Source organism: Melanaphis sacchari, unplaced genomic scaffold (genome assembly GCF_002803265.2).
Source record: "Melanaphis sacchari strain LSU unplaced genomic scaffold, SCAv2.0 Contig178_pilon_pilon, whole genome shotgun sequence".
In the NCBI taxonomy this organism is placed as follows: domain Eukaryota; kingdom Metazoa; phylum Arthropoda; class Insecta; order Hemiptera; family Aphididae; genus Melanaphis; species Melanaphis sacchari.
In genome coordinates this window covers 27,510-45,703 of record NW_020270843.1, presented here as the reverse complement: position 1 = coordinate 45,703, position 18,194 = coordinate 27,510, and the positions used below count along the sequence as shown (strand labels likewise).

Below are 18,194 nucleotides of genomic sequence, written 5' to 3'. Positions count from 1 at the left end.
AAAGAATTGCAATAGAAATGTTAAAACAAACAATAAAACCTTTAAATTTAAATAATTTTCAAAACAATCGGTAAGATATTGATCGACTTAAAACAATAGTATTAAGATAACAAAAAACACCATTATAACAATATTATATGACTCATAAAAATACAATAATATGTGCCAAGTATTCTGGTAAAATAGAAATTATTGATCAAGGTTCTAACGTTTTGTTAGAGATGATACGACATGCGTTCGGAATGTGTATTTTTGAGTAATGAATAATTTATTTCCTTAGTTAAATATAAATTATAAACTTAAAATAAAAAATGGGATGTGAAAAAAAAACTGATTCTGTTTTCAAAAATTTTATTTATAAACATCGCATTTACAAATTTAGTATACATAATTATAAAAAAATATAAATAAATAGTTGACACAATATATTTAGATATCGTAGTTAATTCAGTTGAGATTTATCACAATTTATACTTATTCAACATGAGCTAAGATTAATTTTTATTAATTTTAATCCATTGCTTATATTTTTTATTTCGTATCAAAATAAGTATGTACATGCAAATACAATTAAAGTTATAATAGTAGTAAGTAATTTTTATCGTAGATGTTATAAATAATTATAATTATTTATAATATAATATACTATTATTTGAAAAAAAAAAATGTGTTTCTGATGATGTTGAAGTACATACTTGTACAAAGATACACGGCCATTGCGGTTTGAGTAAAATTATTTTTAGAAAAGTAAAACCGTTACGATTAACTATAACTAACTATAAGTTATTTTTGTTTGCTTACAGTAAGCTGATTAATTAGGCATTATAATATATGAATACTATTATAACCCGTTATACATCACAATGCCGGAACTTTCATAGATATCGGACTTGATCAAACAGATTAGAGAAAAAAATCAATTTGCTATAAGTAAGTACAATTAACGAAATATCGCACACATCACATAAAATAATAATGAATCTATTATATCAATAATGACAATAAAATAAGTTGTAATTTACGAGCAATTTGTTATTACTGTTATTAAGCGGAGCGTAACCGAAACAACTAAAAAATAATTTGACGTAAATATATTATACATGAACTATGAAATAACTTTTGTCTACCTAGAAATAATTATTATGCACTCAATTAAAAATACACAAGCATCTTTTCAAAATGTTGTTATTGAAGAATTTAAATACGATACGTAAAAAAAAATTTCAGAAATTTTAATAGCCCAAAAAATTTAACAGAACATCTTACATAATTATTACATAAAAATAAAAAGATCACACTGTATCTACAAGTTTTACAAAAATAATTAATATTATAGTACCTATGTATAATCGACTGTATGTAATTAGTAACATTTTGTTCTAATTATCAATGTTTCATATTTTATATTAAGTTAGTTTAATAAATTAGACATTTATTTCTGTTATAATAGAAACATTTTGTTGGATCCTGGAAAATATCTAAAACAAATAATGAAAAAGTAACATCCTTCAAATCAGTCATCGTCAAGTCTTCAGCGATTATAACGGAGAGTTTTAATGACATGTCGTCACATGAACTGACTTGTGGTAAGTCTTACTAAGTCATGTCGTTTATTATTATTATTATTGTTTTTGCTGTTGTTGCTGTTATGAAGATTATTGTATTGCTTTATTTAACAAATTAAACGCCGTATAATAAAATTGTCGAAATAAGCGTTATATAATAATAGACCCATAAAATTGTTATTGCGAGGTCATTATTCGATAAACACATTTCGTGATTACTCGCAATAGTCCAAAGTGGTATACATATTATGACATCATTGCTAATAATCCACTACCTATCCTAAAATTATTTAATTATCTTATTTTGTTTTTTACGATTGTTTCATAAAAAATACGCCGTAAAAATCATGACAAATGCAAATTAATAAAATATTTAAATAATGATTTGTTCAGTGGGCGATAAGCCTTGGCAAATATTATAATAAAATATTGAAGTATAAAAATAAACAATAACAACACGTTTATACAATTACTAACAATATTTAAATAGAAAAAATATATTAAAATATACAAAATACATGGTGTCTCAACGTGTTTATCTTCCTTAATAATATAAAATATTCTATATATACTTGAATACTTCTAAAAATTAATAACTAGATATTTTGAATAAGTATTCTTATTAAAATTAGTTCTACTAATTATCTTATTTTACTTTAAAGTAAAATATTATTGTTACTAAATCAGATGTGAAAACAAAATTTGAATTTGTGTCAAGTTTTAGCAAACTGAATATGTAATAAGACATGTTACGAGTATATTATGACTCATACTTGGTAATACGTTTGATATAGATTTTTCGAGATCATAAACACACGCACCTACACAAAAAATATTAGTCATCAAATAAAAGTTTTCAAGGGGAGACATCCGTATTGAGACACATGTGTATAATATTATTTATTATACAAATATATTACACATACATACACAAAATTTGAAAATAAATACACGTTTACAGTCGTGAGGAATTTTTTTGTTCCAAATCTGTAGCCACGTTGTTGGCTTCCGTCTGATTTGGCGTCATCGCACTATCAATGCAATTTTTTTTTTCGTTTTTCCTAAAAAATAGTATTAAAAACATTTGTTAAAATAGTGTGCACTCATGGACACGATTTTTCATACAATTTTAGTTGTGTCATAATCTCGCTTGTCTTACAAACGTACAACATTAAAAATTAGTTCCGCAAATATATTTTATATTTTATAACTTTGCATAGATTTAATATTAAAAGAAATTAACCTATGTTATGACACTTGAAAAGTGAAAGTAAAATTTTGGATAAACATCAACTGTGTTTGTACATTAGTTTTTTTTTGATGTTTTAATTTTTAAGTCAATTATATACATTTTTATATCATATTATAGAAAGATACTTATAACTCGCTTTAAAATTTAAATATTACAAATTAAAATTGTAAACTGATAATTTTACAAACTTAAATAATGTTCTTACTTTAAAGTTTCATTAAAAGTCAATACACTCTAATATTAAACATAACTAATCGGTATAGCTGCAGGACGCAAATATATGTTGTGTTGTATACGTTTGTTAAACAAAAACAATACATACGAATATTGCGGTATCATCTTAATCTAAATAATATTAAAGATACTTACTTTATAAATAATAATTTTTTGATCAAATGCCCCGACGGTGCATCAATGATCAAATATAGTAAAGTACCCACCATGTATGTCCTCATCGCTCCAACAATCCACCCATCAATCTGAAACGATACGTAGTCGGTTAATAAAAATGAAATCGTTTTATAAATTATATTTTAAAAATGAGTTATTTTATAAAAAATAATTATCTTGAGTCGTTATAGTTGTTAAACCATTTTACATTAAGAAAGATAACCATTTTTTTTTTTTACTACCTACCACCACCTTTTAACTAGGTACTAAATTATTAAATCAAAAAAATATATAATAAATTATTCACGACTTTAATAAGTCAATAAGTTTAAAATTAAACGGAAAAATCTAAGTAACTATTACACAGCTTAAAGTAAAATTTTATTTTATTTTAACTGATACTAACATTTTAACTTATCTATGTCTTACTTTTAATTCCATTTAATATCTGATTATAGTAATATTTAATATAATTTTTTTTTTTTTGTTATACTTCATAAATAATTTTGAAATGTAAGTAAATCTATAATGACAAGTGTCCTTTTTTCGGGATATCTAACAATATTTTGTTGTTAATTCGCTCGTTTTTAAACATGAAAATAATGCACGAAATAGTACCTATTTAATATATTAATATGTTATTTAACAAAACTAATAGTTGGTGAACATAAGTACAGGAATTTCAACATTACCATAATTCATAACTCCTAAATTATTATTTTTATATACCTACAGGCAGAAGTGTATTTGTTTTAATACAGATTTCAGCTTTCACCCAAATATTTTACTTTACTGTTTATGATGACGTAGGTATTTGCAATTATTTTTTATTTTCGAGATTATTAATTTTGGCCTTTAATTTCGCATTTTAAACACTTAAAGCAATATTAAAATCATGGTTAGTGTGAATATTTACTTACCAAGAAATATGATGAAGGGATTACACCCGTCTTTTGTTTACTTTCTATCATCATCATGACGGTGATGTTGACAAGATAAACTGTATAGGATAATCTGCCCAGGGGCACTGTTAATCTATTGTTGAACAGTTTTTCTATTGGACCTATATAAATATATCAACACAGATGAAATGATTTCAATAAATCATGAACTTTTAAATTGATACTTTTTAATTCTAATATGTCATAAAATTTCATATTTTATATTGTTCGATACCTGCCATTATGGTGGTGGTATATATATAATATAAATTAATTTAACCATATATATTTCACATTTTTCCTGAAATAATACTCACCAATCTAACTACCTATTTCAAATTCAAAATTTTTCTTCCTAAATTCAGAATAATTTTCATAAAAATTCTTATTTTCCCTTTTCCAATTTTTATTTTATACACAAATAGTAAACTACATGGATCATAAATAATGGTAAATTGTATTTTTTTTCACGTTAATAAAATGTTTATATATTATTTACTGAATGAATATTTCATGGAATAACACTAATTATTTTAACCTATTGAAAATATTATTTTATAATGTTATATAAAAATAATTAATATTAAATAAGACCATTCAAATACTAAATTCGAGTTGCTTGATTTCTTGTTTCATTTGTTACGCTACAGCCTTACACATATCATCTCAATACGTTAACATTTGCAAATTAAAATTCTGAATTTCACCACCCTATAAGTAATACCGCCAGATGTTCAGCCTACTCCCGATATAAGTTTAAAACCAGATTCCCTCATGACAGGGATATACTTGCAAGTACACCAATCAAATAGACAAGTAAATTACGTATAAAGTTTTACGTCGGTTGATATATCAGTAGGTATATTTAATAATTATTATTTTGGCCATCTTTTTTACTTATGGTACATTTACTGATAACCCTCAAAGAACAAAAAAGTATGGACTAATTTGGATTTTATCCTAATTTTTGAGTTTTATTAAAAAAAGTAGAAAAAATCTAGTTGTCATGATTTACCGTAACCAGTGGTGAAATGACACACCGTTATCCAGAACAATATGACGGTCCACGTGCAGTGGCTTAAAACTGCATACACCGATTGTTCTAAAACATTGTAGGGTCTATCCACATCGTGAAAGACTGCGCCATACAGCTGGACCCAAACGCAAACGGCGCTGACTATCAGAGTCCCAACGTAGACGACTGACTGTAACAAAAAATAAAAATATTAACCGTAAGCCATGTTTGGCAGAAAAAAAAACTTAACGGCTAACCGATGGTTTAAGTATATAAAAATATTGTCTACGTATAAATACTTTATAAATTTAAAAATTATTTCTAACAACTATGATCCTATCCCTGGGTATTATATTTTATTGAATTATCAATGATTATATGGGTATTGATATGATAAAAAAATTATTTTAATTATATAAATTTTATAATTAAGAAAAAAAATTCTATATAAAATAAATCATGGATAAAATTTCACATAGGTAAGTAACATAACTATATGTTGTTTTTTCCTTAGACAATTTTGTAGGTTTATTATTTAAACCTCAATAAATAATAATAAATTATATTTTTAGTCCATTAGTATTAACAAATTAAATAAATTGTGTATTTGTATTTATAGAAATTAAAAGTTTTATGTTAAAGCTTGTATATGAGTGATAAAATGTTTATACATTTCAATTTTTGGTTAATCATGTACATTTTTTTTTTGTTATTGCAAGTACTGATATTATAATATAAATCTCGATTATTACGACGTAACGTTTAGAAATCTAAATGCGACAGTGACATTATAATATTATAATATTATATATGTGCAATTACCGTGGAAAATTTTATTTCTCGTTTCTTCAGTTCATCCACTACGACGCCGGCAAGTAATCCGGCATAGAAAGGCGTACCCCGATAGTAAAACTGTCTGTAGAAATTACTGAACTCCGTTGAATTGCTTGGATTCTTCAAAAACCTGTGGATGAGTTATATGAAAAAAAAGCATTATATAATATATAATATTAAGTGAATAAGTATTAATTTTTTTTTAACGACCAGTTGAACTGTAATTCCAGATAATAAATGTTAAGATATTGTGAAGAGCGGGACACTAGACAAGCTTAAGTTTTAAATATTCTACTACAACTAATGGTTAGATAATCTTAATTTTATTTAGACATAATTCTTAAGTGAGTATACTAAACTAAATGATACATTTTTGGTTTCTGAACATTTAGTATCTTGTGTTTCAAAAATAATTTCTGTAGGTTTATCAATTTTGTCAACTTTTTCCAAGTTTAGAGTTACAAGAATACATTTTGTTGGAGCAAATTAACTACTATTTTGGTTCTGTCAAATAATATTTTATGAATCTTAGTAAAATATTTTAAAATAATTTTGTTTACTTTCTTACTTTTATTCAAATATTGTAAAACATTGTATACAATTCAATATTTCAGTTTTGGGTTCAAGTTAATCATAATTTTTCAATTTTTCACTACCTATATAAAAAATTTAACATAAACGTATTTAAGAGAACGCAACACTTGAATTGTATTGTTATCTCCATCATACCAGTATAAAAAATAGTAAAAAATTGCCTAAAAGTGTTTTTGGATATTCAAATAAAAACATTTACATATTACTTGTTATGTAACAAGTTTTTTTTATCAACTATGGTTTACAAAATGATTTTTTACGAACAAACTTATAATTTTTCTGAGGGATATTTTATTCTGAATTAAAAAAAAAAAAAATTAAAATTCTCAGCCTAAAATATTAACCTAGTTCATTCATATCTGAAATATTATGTTGCATTAAATATATACAATTACTTTTTATATTAAAAACTACAGTAGAAATATTAAAAATTATATAATAGTTTTTATTTATGTGTAATGAGTTAATTGTATGAAGACAATATACTGTAATATTATTATCATAAGATATTTTTTTTAGTGTAGTGAATGGTGACTATCAAGTATCTATACTTCAATACTCCGCAACACCGAGGTTTAGGTCAAATCAGGTCACAGAACTGTGCTTCGTATAGATTATACTTACGATACCATTACTCGAATTATTCCGTATACACGGTTGGTGTAGGTTATAACAAACGAAGTCGCCAAAGATATACATAAAAGCATAACAAATAAAAATGTTCCAATTTTTCGGTTTTTGACGTATACGTAAACTAGAATAGTGCCGATGACGAGAAACTGTAGTAGACACGATACATACCAGCCGGCAATGAGACACTGTAACAGTAGAACGATAATTTATTTTCACGCATATACTACTAATTTTATTCTGTACCTATTTTTACACTTAAAGCTATAAAAATAGAACATATTCTACAACCCTATAGGTAAGTGGGTTATTTTAAAGTTTGAAATAAAAAATTAATACAAGCAATATAGAGTAATAAACAGTTTGCCAACCATCAAATACTTGAGAACTATGTATTTCAATATTGATGATTTAGGTTCGAATTTTTTAAACACATTATAGTTATGCCAAATATTGCTTCTAAAAGTATAAATATCAATCATAAATGGCAATATATTTAAATACTGTATGATTCTACACTAACACATTCTAAATAATATTTTATTGTGTATAATTTTTGGGTGGGTAATACTTATACTCGTATTTCATAAAAGTGTGGAAATTCCACCTATAACTGTTTATGTATAATAAACGTTCTGAATAAATTGAAAACTTTTACTAACTTCGAGCGGTACCTTAATGTACACGTTTGGAATATATTTTATGCATAGGTTACTCAATATAAATTTAATATTATACTATACTCAAGAATCAGTCGTTTACCTATATTATACAGTAATACACTACATTCGAGCAAAACATATTTCTAAAATAAAGAAACGTGCACATTGAACGTAAAGGAAAAAGAAAAAAAATAATAATTTCATTATTTTTAAATCATAAAACATCACATACCTAAACATTTTTGATGTACACTTTTTCTACAGTGTATTTAGTACACATGTATACAATCTATTACTATAGTTCTATAATGTTCAAATCATTAAAATATAGATTTTCACTTTACTTGATTTTCGACTGGTATGAAATTGCTGATTGCCAATAGATTAGCCCACCAATAGTTTTTACATTTTTCTGCTTCGGGCCATATTCTTGGAGCCCAAAACGGCCCGTTTCCCATATGAGGTATGATGAAAGTTGTCATCAGCATTACGATCAGGTACGATGGTAGAACCCTTATCCAAGAACAATCATCATTATCAATAATCATTGTAATATTAATAACATAAAACAGTGGCGATATACAGTTAGACAATATGACTACACTAATATTTTTAAATAAAAAGCTCCATATAATATAAGACTAATACTTTTTTTTTCAATCAAATCTTTATTTTTATTGTACTATATTAGTGAAGTGACACAGTTATCGTGAAATCTCAAAATAATAACTCGTAAACTCAAACCTTAGAAAACTCTCATGCAAACGTTTTTTATTTTAAATATGAATATTAAGTGCCTTAATTTTTAATGAAACACACTCGAATTGTAAAAATAATACACTTTAATTATAAAAATTATTGAAACGGATCATTTCTTTAAACCAGGGGTCTCCAAACTTATCCAAGGGTCACATAAAATAAAAAAGCTTTTAGCGGGCCAAAATGGATGAACACATTTAATTTTCATGTATAATTTTATTTATAAACTACAGCCAATACAGCTAATAATAATTGCTCGTGCATACGATAACGACTATGGAAATTAAATATATTTTTAGAGTATTTGCCGTTATTTGGCGAGCCGGTGAAAACTTATTCGGAGGCCGCATCCGGCCCGCGGGCTATAGTTTGGAGACTCCTGCTTTAAACGATCGTTTAACCAGGCTAATGCAATGGACTAATACCATTATTTTTCTTAATTTAATAATTACATAATTAATATGTAATTTACTAATGTATATTTGATATAGGTACATACTTCAGATATTTGTAAACGATCACCATAACTATTTGGTACCAATTAGTGCCGGGCTTATTGAATTGTGGAATCAGCATGACGTATAGTAAAAAACCAGCAATGTAAAAAAACGGATCGATCAAATTCATGCACGTCAATAAGAAATCCGGTCCTTCCTTATACACCTATAATGAAACAAAAACAAACGTATCAAGAAAATAAAACCATTCGGAAAAATAAAGCTTATAAATATAAATGGAGTTTAGAAATAGGTGCTGTATGTAAATGCGTCATCGGGTGCACGCGCAACATTGCATATCATATATTATGATATACCTATACAAAATAATATTTGAATTACCTTTTCAAGATCTATCGCGTACGTGATCGGATTTATTATAAAGTACAAAAATTTATGACCGAACAAAACCAAAATCATGGTCAAAACCTTCAGCCCATTGAATACGTTCAGATCGTTGTTTCTGTTGTATTTGATCAAATCTCTGAAGTTGCGAATAAACGAAAATATGCTGAATATTTCCGGAATTTTACCTGTAAGTACAATAATACAATGAAAATAACATACTGTAATAATAATATGATGATATAATTTATATAGGCAAATGCTTTCTCAGCGAGATTTATAGTAACTGTATATTTTTTACATGGGACTTACAACTTATATTGTAGATAATTAAAATAAGAAAATTTTTTTTGGATAAACAATGACTGTACAGCGGCTTTTTTAAACATGATTGTACAGCAATAACATAATTATGATATTAACTATGAAGAATTGATTGGCATGATATTATTATTGAAAAAGCTTAAAGGCCAAACGCCAAAAGGCATATTATGAAACTTTAAAAAATATTTTCTTCTGAAAATTACCTTGATAAAGTTAGAAATCAAAATTACAATATTAACAATTTTTTTATGAGCCTTTTAATTTTACTTAAAATATAATAAATAATATTATATTTTTTTTATTTTAAGCCATCGGCAGGTGTATAAACACGAAGAGTACAACGATTTTGAAAAATAATAGGTACCATAAATACGTGTTCGAGGACTTCCATAAAAACAGAACGCTTATTGCTATAACAATTTCGTCGGTCAAATAATATATTGTTGTTTTTCATTTTATCTTCTCAAAAACCGATATATGAAGAAAAAAAAATTGTTTCAAGTATATAATCTGTGTTCAATTTCCAACGTATTGCATAATAATATTATAATATACTACATGTAACTTTTAAATATATTTTCAATATTATGTATTTTCTGATGAAAAAATAAATGCATTGTAAATCCAAAATACCTCGGTAAGTCCAAAAACATGTTTATATTTTATATCAGAATACTATAATATATTCGTTATTATTGAATTCTTTAAAAAGTCACGTTGTACCTATAAATAATTTTAAGTACACAACATATTCGTGAGTTGAACTATTAAATGTCAATGTCTGTTTATACAACATAATTATGTACACTCAATTAAAATTAAAAATTAAACCTCATTTTAATGTAGGTACATACAACTCGGAAATCACTTAAGAGGTTTTGAAACGTTGATGTTGGAAATTTGGAATTAATGTGGCTTACTCAAAATTTAACCAAATCACGCGTATTGGAGTGTTTGACATAATAAAACAGAGGTATTTAAAACTAAAAAATATTGTACTCACTTGTTTTTTCGTTTTTACTCTGTATTAATATTGCCATATGGTACGCTGTTGATAAGCAGCAGAGCAAAAATATAAATCCAACTAGTAAACTTTAATAACCAAACGATTAATATATAGTGTAGTTATAGTGACCGTTATATTAAAGTATAAAATTACAGTATATACTACAGTTAGATACCTAATATAGAATATTTATTTATTATCGTCAATAAATATATCTAAAATAGTCCTTAATGTTTTAAAATTGGTTTAAAATAACTTATAAGTAATATGTCAACGAGGGTAAAGTCTATCTGTGAAAATAATTTTAATATTAAATTATATTACTATCAACATAATACGTATTATTTATTAATGATAAATGATCGGAAAGAAATTTTATGCTTGAAATAAAAGTAATTTAAAATCAATAATACTATCTAAATTTAAATTATATTTTCAATACCCACCGAATCCTTAATGATGTATAATACTATATAGTTTAAGATAGAAGTTGGAACTATTTAACTAACTTTTGTGTATTTGAATGGATTGTATCAAGTTTAAAAATAAATTTTAATTTTAAAAAAAATTCAATTTTTCAAATTTGATATTTGTAACACAAGTCTTTGTTACACAAATTTAACACAGAAAACATACTAATAATAGATATCAAGTTCATTACTCGTAAATTGTAGCATTCATTCACAGTGTCATGGTGTGGTGATACACAAATGTATTTTTTTGGGATCGATTAAACTAATTACTTATTTTGTTAAAAATGTATATTATTATATTCTTTTGCAAGCACACTAACTATAATATTTAAGGATATTACATGTTCGTGTCAACTTGATTATTCAATCAAAGCATATTTATTTGTTTATTTTTATTCGAAATCTTTGTATACATCTTGATTAAACAAAAAAGAATTTTTTTTTTTAAATTTATCTAATGATATACTGTTATAATTTATAACTTAAAATATATATACAAGATATACATATATGATATATACTGTATTATAGAGGTACTCATCTATCTATAAATATGATTTGAACTTAACGCATTAATTTTCAAGTTAACTGGATAAAGCTTATTTACTATAGTAAATTTTTTAACTGGTTAAGTAATTGGATAAGTAAAAAAGTTTAAAATTAACTATTTTTTATCTAGATAATGTTCACATTTTGCATCACATCATTATAATATCAAAACTAGGATTTATAATATGCATTTGAATGTTTTTTTTTCTGCAGCGTTGTTTTTAAAATTTGACTAGTAAATGAATACGAATTACGTCATAATGATATAAATGATCGAATTTTTATTGTGTATATTTTTGCATAATATTTTAAATATTCATAAGTCATAACACATTTTATATGATAACTACCTATATTTAAACGAAAGTAATGTAAAAACTATGGATGCCACGTATAGATTACAGTATTACACTGATACATTAAGTTCTACGAAATAAGTTATCTGATCTTTGATTAATACATTTTAAAATCAATTAATAATAGTATTTCAATTCTTAGTGAGATTTACGGATGATAAAAAATGTCCCTATTAACCATTCCGTGCGCCGTTTTAATTCAAACAATGACTCGTTATATATGCACTTTGTTCTATACTACCGGCGCAACATATAAAATGTAGGAACACGAGCAATGTACGAAGAAGAGAAGGCCATCCACTTGCTATAATACTAACCGGTCACTGCAAAAAAATGTCCATGCTTTGTAAATGTCAATGTACCCAGCTCCACATGTGTTATTATATGTATCCCCTTTCCCCACCATTTCTTTTATCGTCCATTTGGAATATCCATTAGGTAAGAAGATTTTCACCAGGCAGACAAAAGGTTAAAATTAATTCTTAAGTGTTTTCATTCTATCGACGAGTGATAAAACTATAATACTACATTAAAGTTACGATATAATAATATATTGTCCTTAGCGCGCAATCTATTGGTCGTAAGCAACACCAACAAATGCTGTTAGGAAACTACAGAATACCCTAATCTAACTAAAAGAAATAGTTTTATTGAATAATATTATAAATTAATAAAGTAAAAAGGAAAATTGTTTGCTTTATATACATATAAATATAACGTTAAGGTTCGTTACCTGGTCAAATAAAATCCATTATCGTATGGATATTCGTCCTTGTCCGTCGAACATGATATTGATTCAACTTGAACTTGAGCGTTGATCCGGTGTGGTAGGAAGTGTGCATCAAATTCCTTTTGCAATGTTACCTGTAAGTCGTCTGCATTGCATGAATCCGGTATGCAAATACCAAATTCTATAACATTTCGGAGAAATCTGTTGTCACGATCTACAAACTGTGATATAAAACCAAAGGTAAGATTAATCAAAAATATATAGTATGAATTATTTGTTCGTCTATATAAGTATTAACATATACGACGTAATATTATTATTGTAGCGGTTTCGACGAAGGACAAAATTATTATTAATCTATTTATCGAACGTGTAAAGACGATTCAAATTCTCCAAATTGTCTTCTGTCGTTTTCACTTATCTCCTTTAACCTATTATTTCACATACATAAGTTAACAAAAAAAAAAAGACTTTGAAGCCTTAAGATTATGGTAATCAATCACAAATTGGTTTGATTTAAAAAAATAAATATTTGGATTGTGATTATTGAATAAGGAAGATAATAACGTTCAAAAATGTTTAGTGTAAGATACCAGAAAACAAAAAACGTAGTAAATGCATAGGTCCTTGAACTTTAAATGATAAAAAAGAATTACCATTATATAAGTGGAAATTTGCAATAATGTAATGATAGGAAAGAATGTGTTCTTATTGTATATTGTATGAACTTGACATGAACGAGTACAATTTTCAAGAAATGAACTTTAACGTGAACTAAGTTCTTTTTATTATGATCTTGAAAATTTTATGTTCGTTTATTAACAATATAATTTTCATAGAGCATAGTTATATTTATAACGCTTAATACTCTTTTTATAACTAAAGTAGTATAGTTGCCTATAAATAACATCAAAACATAAACAAATCCATAGACCTATTACTTAATTAATACATTGTCTATGAACAAACAGTAAACAATTATTTCTATTTTCACTTTTAAATTTTAATTTCATATTATTAATAATTATTGTTTGAGACACAAAAACTGGTCTTTGACCGCCACGAACATATTAGTTGTTAAATCTCAACTGCCAATTTTTGACTTTTTGTGTCGTGACTCGCAGACTATAGGTACATAACGACTATTTAGAACCTTTTTTTGTACCAAAATGAAATGATAATAATTGATAACATTCTTTTAAATTTTTACATATAGGTACTTATAATTCTGTTACACAATAAAAACGTAAATTGCAATTTTTATTTTTCAACACATTTTCTTTAGTAACTTCTTATAATTCTTGATAATAATTTGAATTAGTTCATATTTAATGCCTTAAACTTGAGCTTGAATTAGTTCATTTAACGCTTTCCCATCACTGTAATAATTTCAAACAGCAGTGAAAGTGAAATACAAGCGTGTCTACGTAAAAATAAAAAATGATTGAAATGTTAATAAAAATTACAATATACATCATGGATGGGTAGTAAAAATAAGTAGCTAACCTGGCAAGAACGAATACTTCTTGAAAGAATCAATATCACTACCCCTAATCTAAAGGTCATTTCGGAACATACTTGTGAGATGTTTCCTACTTAAATGCTACTCTTTCTATCAAGAGTCACAATAATAATATTGATGTGATCATAATATCATGTAACCTACTCACCCCGAGTATCTCGTACCAGGCATGGTCGTTCTCACGTAGTTGGTTTTTTATTTTCGCCGCGAAATCGGTGCCGGTCGACGAGCTAATTTTGACGGATGGCATACAGTATTTACCCTTAATGGGCTGTTGCACTTTGATACATTCTTCGTACACGCCCATCTGATGTGAGGCGCCGACAAGAAGGCCGTTAGGATACCGACTCCATGAATCGGACACTGTGCAAACATTTCTTAACGTTATTTAAAAGATATATGGATATTTAATATATATAGTGAGGTTAACGGCTTGCCCTTAAACTAAAAACTAACTTTAATTTATTATTATTATTAATTTTTTTTTTATAAGAAAGGCTGAATTTGAAAGATAATTCTCGAAATACTAATCTGGATAAGTTAAATAAAATTAATCTAAACACTATTTACACTGATTACTGATTAGATATAAACAATAATAGTGTAAGTGTATAACAATATTGCATATTTTGTACTACAGGCACTTCGAATGCCGATGAGTCTTACAAAAAATCAGTGGTACTATTTTTTCTGTTATTTAATTTTGGTAATCGATACATTATTCAGATTGCAAATGATAACAAGTGTGTTATATAGTTTGTTATAATATAATACATGGTGATGACATATAGAATCAATACACTATTATAAACAAAAACGATTTTATTCTGGCAAATTATTAATTTTTAATTTTTATAATTTGTCCAACGGACAATCAATCGAAATGACAACCTCTATCTTCATATTATTTTGGTTATAAAATAATTTAAATTTTCTTAGTATATTATTTTACAATAAATAATATTTATTATGATATATTATAATATTCGCTTAAAGGCATTCGTATTTCATTCTTATAGTTGATAAACTCGTTCCATACTCCATAAGTTGTATTTTAAAATTGTATTCTGCACATATTATGTCAATAGAGTTGAGCTCGCCATTGAACCAGTTAAACTTGTTTTGTGCAAATATTATTATTATAAGCGTTTTAATCAACAGGAATTATACTTATAAGACAAAAATAAAATGTATTATTGTAGATGTTCCTGTATCGTTTAAAAGACAAGTAAGGTGAAGGTCCAACTACATTTTTTAAAACATCATTCACATAATACGAGTATTATAATACAGTAATATAATAATAATATAATAATATTTTTACATGCGTTAACGTATTAGAATAAGGATATAAAATTGAAAAAACTTACGATAATAAAATGACCAAAACAATATAATAAAAGAAAACTGGTTATGAATAACAAAACAATTTTCATTTAATATACGTGTTCATTGTGTGTGTAATTAATCAATCTCATACCTACCACTTACCAGGAAATGTATTTTTTCCGCATTATCTACCGAACCACATAGTGAAAAAATTTTTACGGTTTAGATTTTTAACCAGCCGCGTCACTAATATGTTTCTTATGCTTTATGATGTATAATACATCAATCAGGCGATAGCTCGATTAACTACCAAATAATTATAGTGCCAATTTGACCAATTTGGGCAATTAGTCTCCTAAATTTATCTATGCTATAATATTGTATAATACATAGAAAGAAGAGTATAAGATAACGATCATGGTAGAACAATTTAAATTTTATAATATGTAAATCGCAAATATAACAGGTTATAATCAATTAAGCAATTGTATAAAACGGTTGTTTTCCTAAAAAATAAATAATTTTAAAGTCAATAGATTCCATAATTTACTTTAAGAAAAAATATAAATGATTACAAATATTTATTCAAAATAATTTACAAGCGTTGGGGACTATTTAATTGTGAGCTGTAACGTAAGTATTTAAAAAATTATATATATAAAGATAATATAATCTTGCTCATTTAAATTCATCAATAATATCGATTTAGATAGATTTTAGAAAAAAATTACATAATATTACAAACATTTTAGATAAAATCTTATCTAACAATGGATATACATTTTTAGTTTTAACTTCTCTGTTCAAATATATTTAATATTATTATTTTTTTTTAATTTTAAAAATTGATAATATATTGTCAAGTTGCATTACAATGAATATTCTAATATACCGGGCGACAAAAATGTCCCCTAGAGAAAACTTTTTGTCACCTAGTAGACTATATTATATTTAATTACTGGGTGACTACGATTATTTGTAAAAATGACGAAATTTAAAATTATTATATAATTAGGTATTTCTTGTGTTTAATTTTGTTATTTATATTTATATTATTTCGTTCGATAATTTGAATTTGGAAGTACAAATAATTATTGAAATTTTCTACAATGGAAAACCCGTGTAACCGATCACCTTAGATACTCATAGATAATACTTGTATGCAAGAATCAATTTATTCTATGCGACAATGCGACATCTTTCATCCGGTGATTCAGTCATTCCAATATTGTTTTTGATTTGATTTTAGTACTAGTTCCTACAAGATAATTCTTATATTTATTTTAATATGTTGTTTTTTATACTTATATAATAATATGTAAACTGTATGTTATTGATCCCTTTTTTTAACTAAAAATAATAAGTTTACCATATAAATTATTTGTACTTGTTTATGTGTTGAAATTTTTGATGGTATTGTTAGATATAGGTAAGGTTTTTTATATTTAATTTTGAAAAGTAGTTTTTAGACATATATGTTGATTTTGATTATGACGTATCACGTGAATTTTTTTTTATGTCGCCCAGTGATAAAAATTGCTAAAAATATCCACTGAGTTGTAAGATAAGGTTTTTGTCTTTTCTTTATTTCACGATTTTATGCTCAATCGTACTCATTTTCAGTTAAAACTATTCTTCGAGTTTCAACACTATAGATTTTAATGGTTTTGTGTACTAAAATTATACAATAACTATGACTAACCAGTAGCTGGTTAAAAAGGATCGAAATATTTAATTAACAGGTAAATTTTACTGACTCTGTACGGCCCACAGCGAATCGTTTTTCAAGTGCCTAGTATACATCTCCGTCTGTTTGCGACATGCCGTACTACCCACATTTATGGGCCCGGTAAAGTTCACCAGCGCTTCGTAGAATATGTTCGCGATCCAAGTTTTCGGAATGTCATTGTCCACTGGATGGTCGAGATCGCCGGGCAAGGCTTCGACAACGACGAAGAACAAAGCGACGGCCGCAAATACCGACAATGACGCGCGAGACATGATTATTAACAAAATATAAATAATATTATCACTACTATTATTAAAAATATTCGAATATTATTATTATTTTATTTACGCATGCATCCGGTACGTCGCAAATATCGGTTCGTGGATTAAATGGCATACGCGTATAGACTGGCGGCAATCGCAAATCGACTATTCGTCCGTCACTACAACACAAACGATAAACGGGTATTACGAGTAAATACATGTTATATACACCATCTTTATACCATTATCTTAAGTGAATAATACTTTGGAAATATCCTTGAAGGGAGGTACAAAGTAGTTGGTAAGCGTTTGCGCATGCGTATAACATGTGTCCAAATTTAGTTATCTCAACGTGGGTATAGAAATATTATGATGACGTATCAAATGAATTAATAATATTCACAGTTAAATTTAATATTATTTTTTAAT

The 18,194-nt window shown here is 26.3% G+C and overlaps 1 protein-coding gene across 3 annotated transcripts; it reads right to left on the bottom strand.

The window, feature by feature from the left end:
* Positions 1-2,205: 2,205 nt before the first annotated feature.
* LOC112592502 (nose resistant to fluoxetine protein 6-like) lies at positions 2,206-17,975 on the bottom strand. 3 transcript variants are annotated; one of them, XM_025336576.1, is made up of 14 exons: positions 17,531-17,975; positions 14,593-14,807; positions 12,926-13,143; positions 10,812-10,900; positions 9,482-9,672; positions 9,142-9,305; positions 8,228-8,396; positions 7,216-7,409; positions 5,986-6,127; positions 5,164-5,353; positions 4,128-4,270; positions 3,187-3,296; positions 2,492-2,626; positions 2,206-2,386 (listed from the first exon to the last, which is right to left on the bottom strand). In XM_025336576.1, the coding sequence occupies exons 1-13, from the start codon at positions 17,772-17,774 to the stop codon at positions 2,521-2,523; spliced, it is 2,175 nt and encodes a 724-aa protein (XP_025192361.1). In that variant the 5' UTR covers positions 17,775-17,975; the 3' UTR covers positions 2,206-2,386; positions 2,492-2,520. The 3 variants fall into 3 exon arrangements, with proteins under 3 accessions (XP_025192361.1, XP_025192360.1, XP_025192359.1); XM_025336575.1 differs by having other exon boundaries at positions 2,496-2,626; XM_025336574.1 differs by having other exon boundaries at positions 2,206-2,626.
* Between the last annotated feature and the right edge of the window lie 219 nt (positions 17,976-18,194).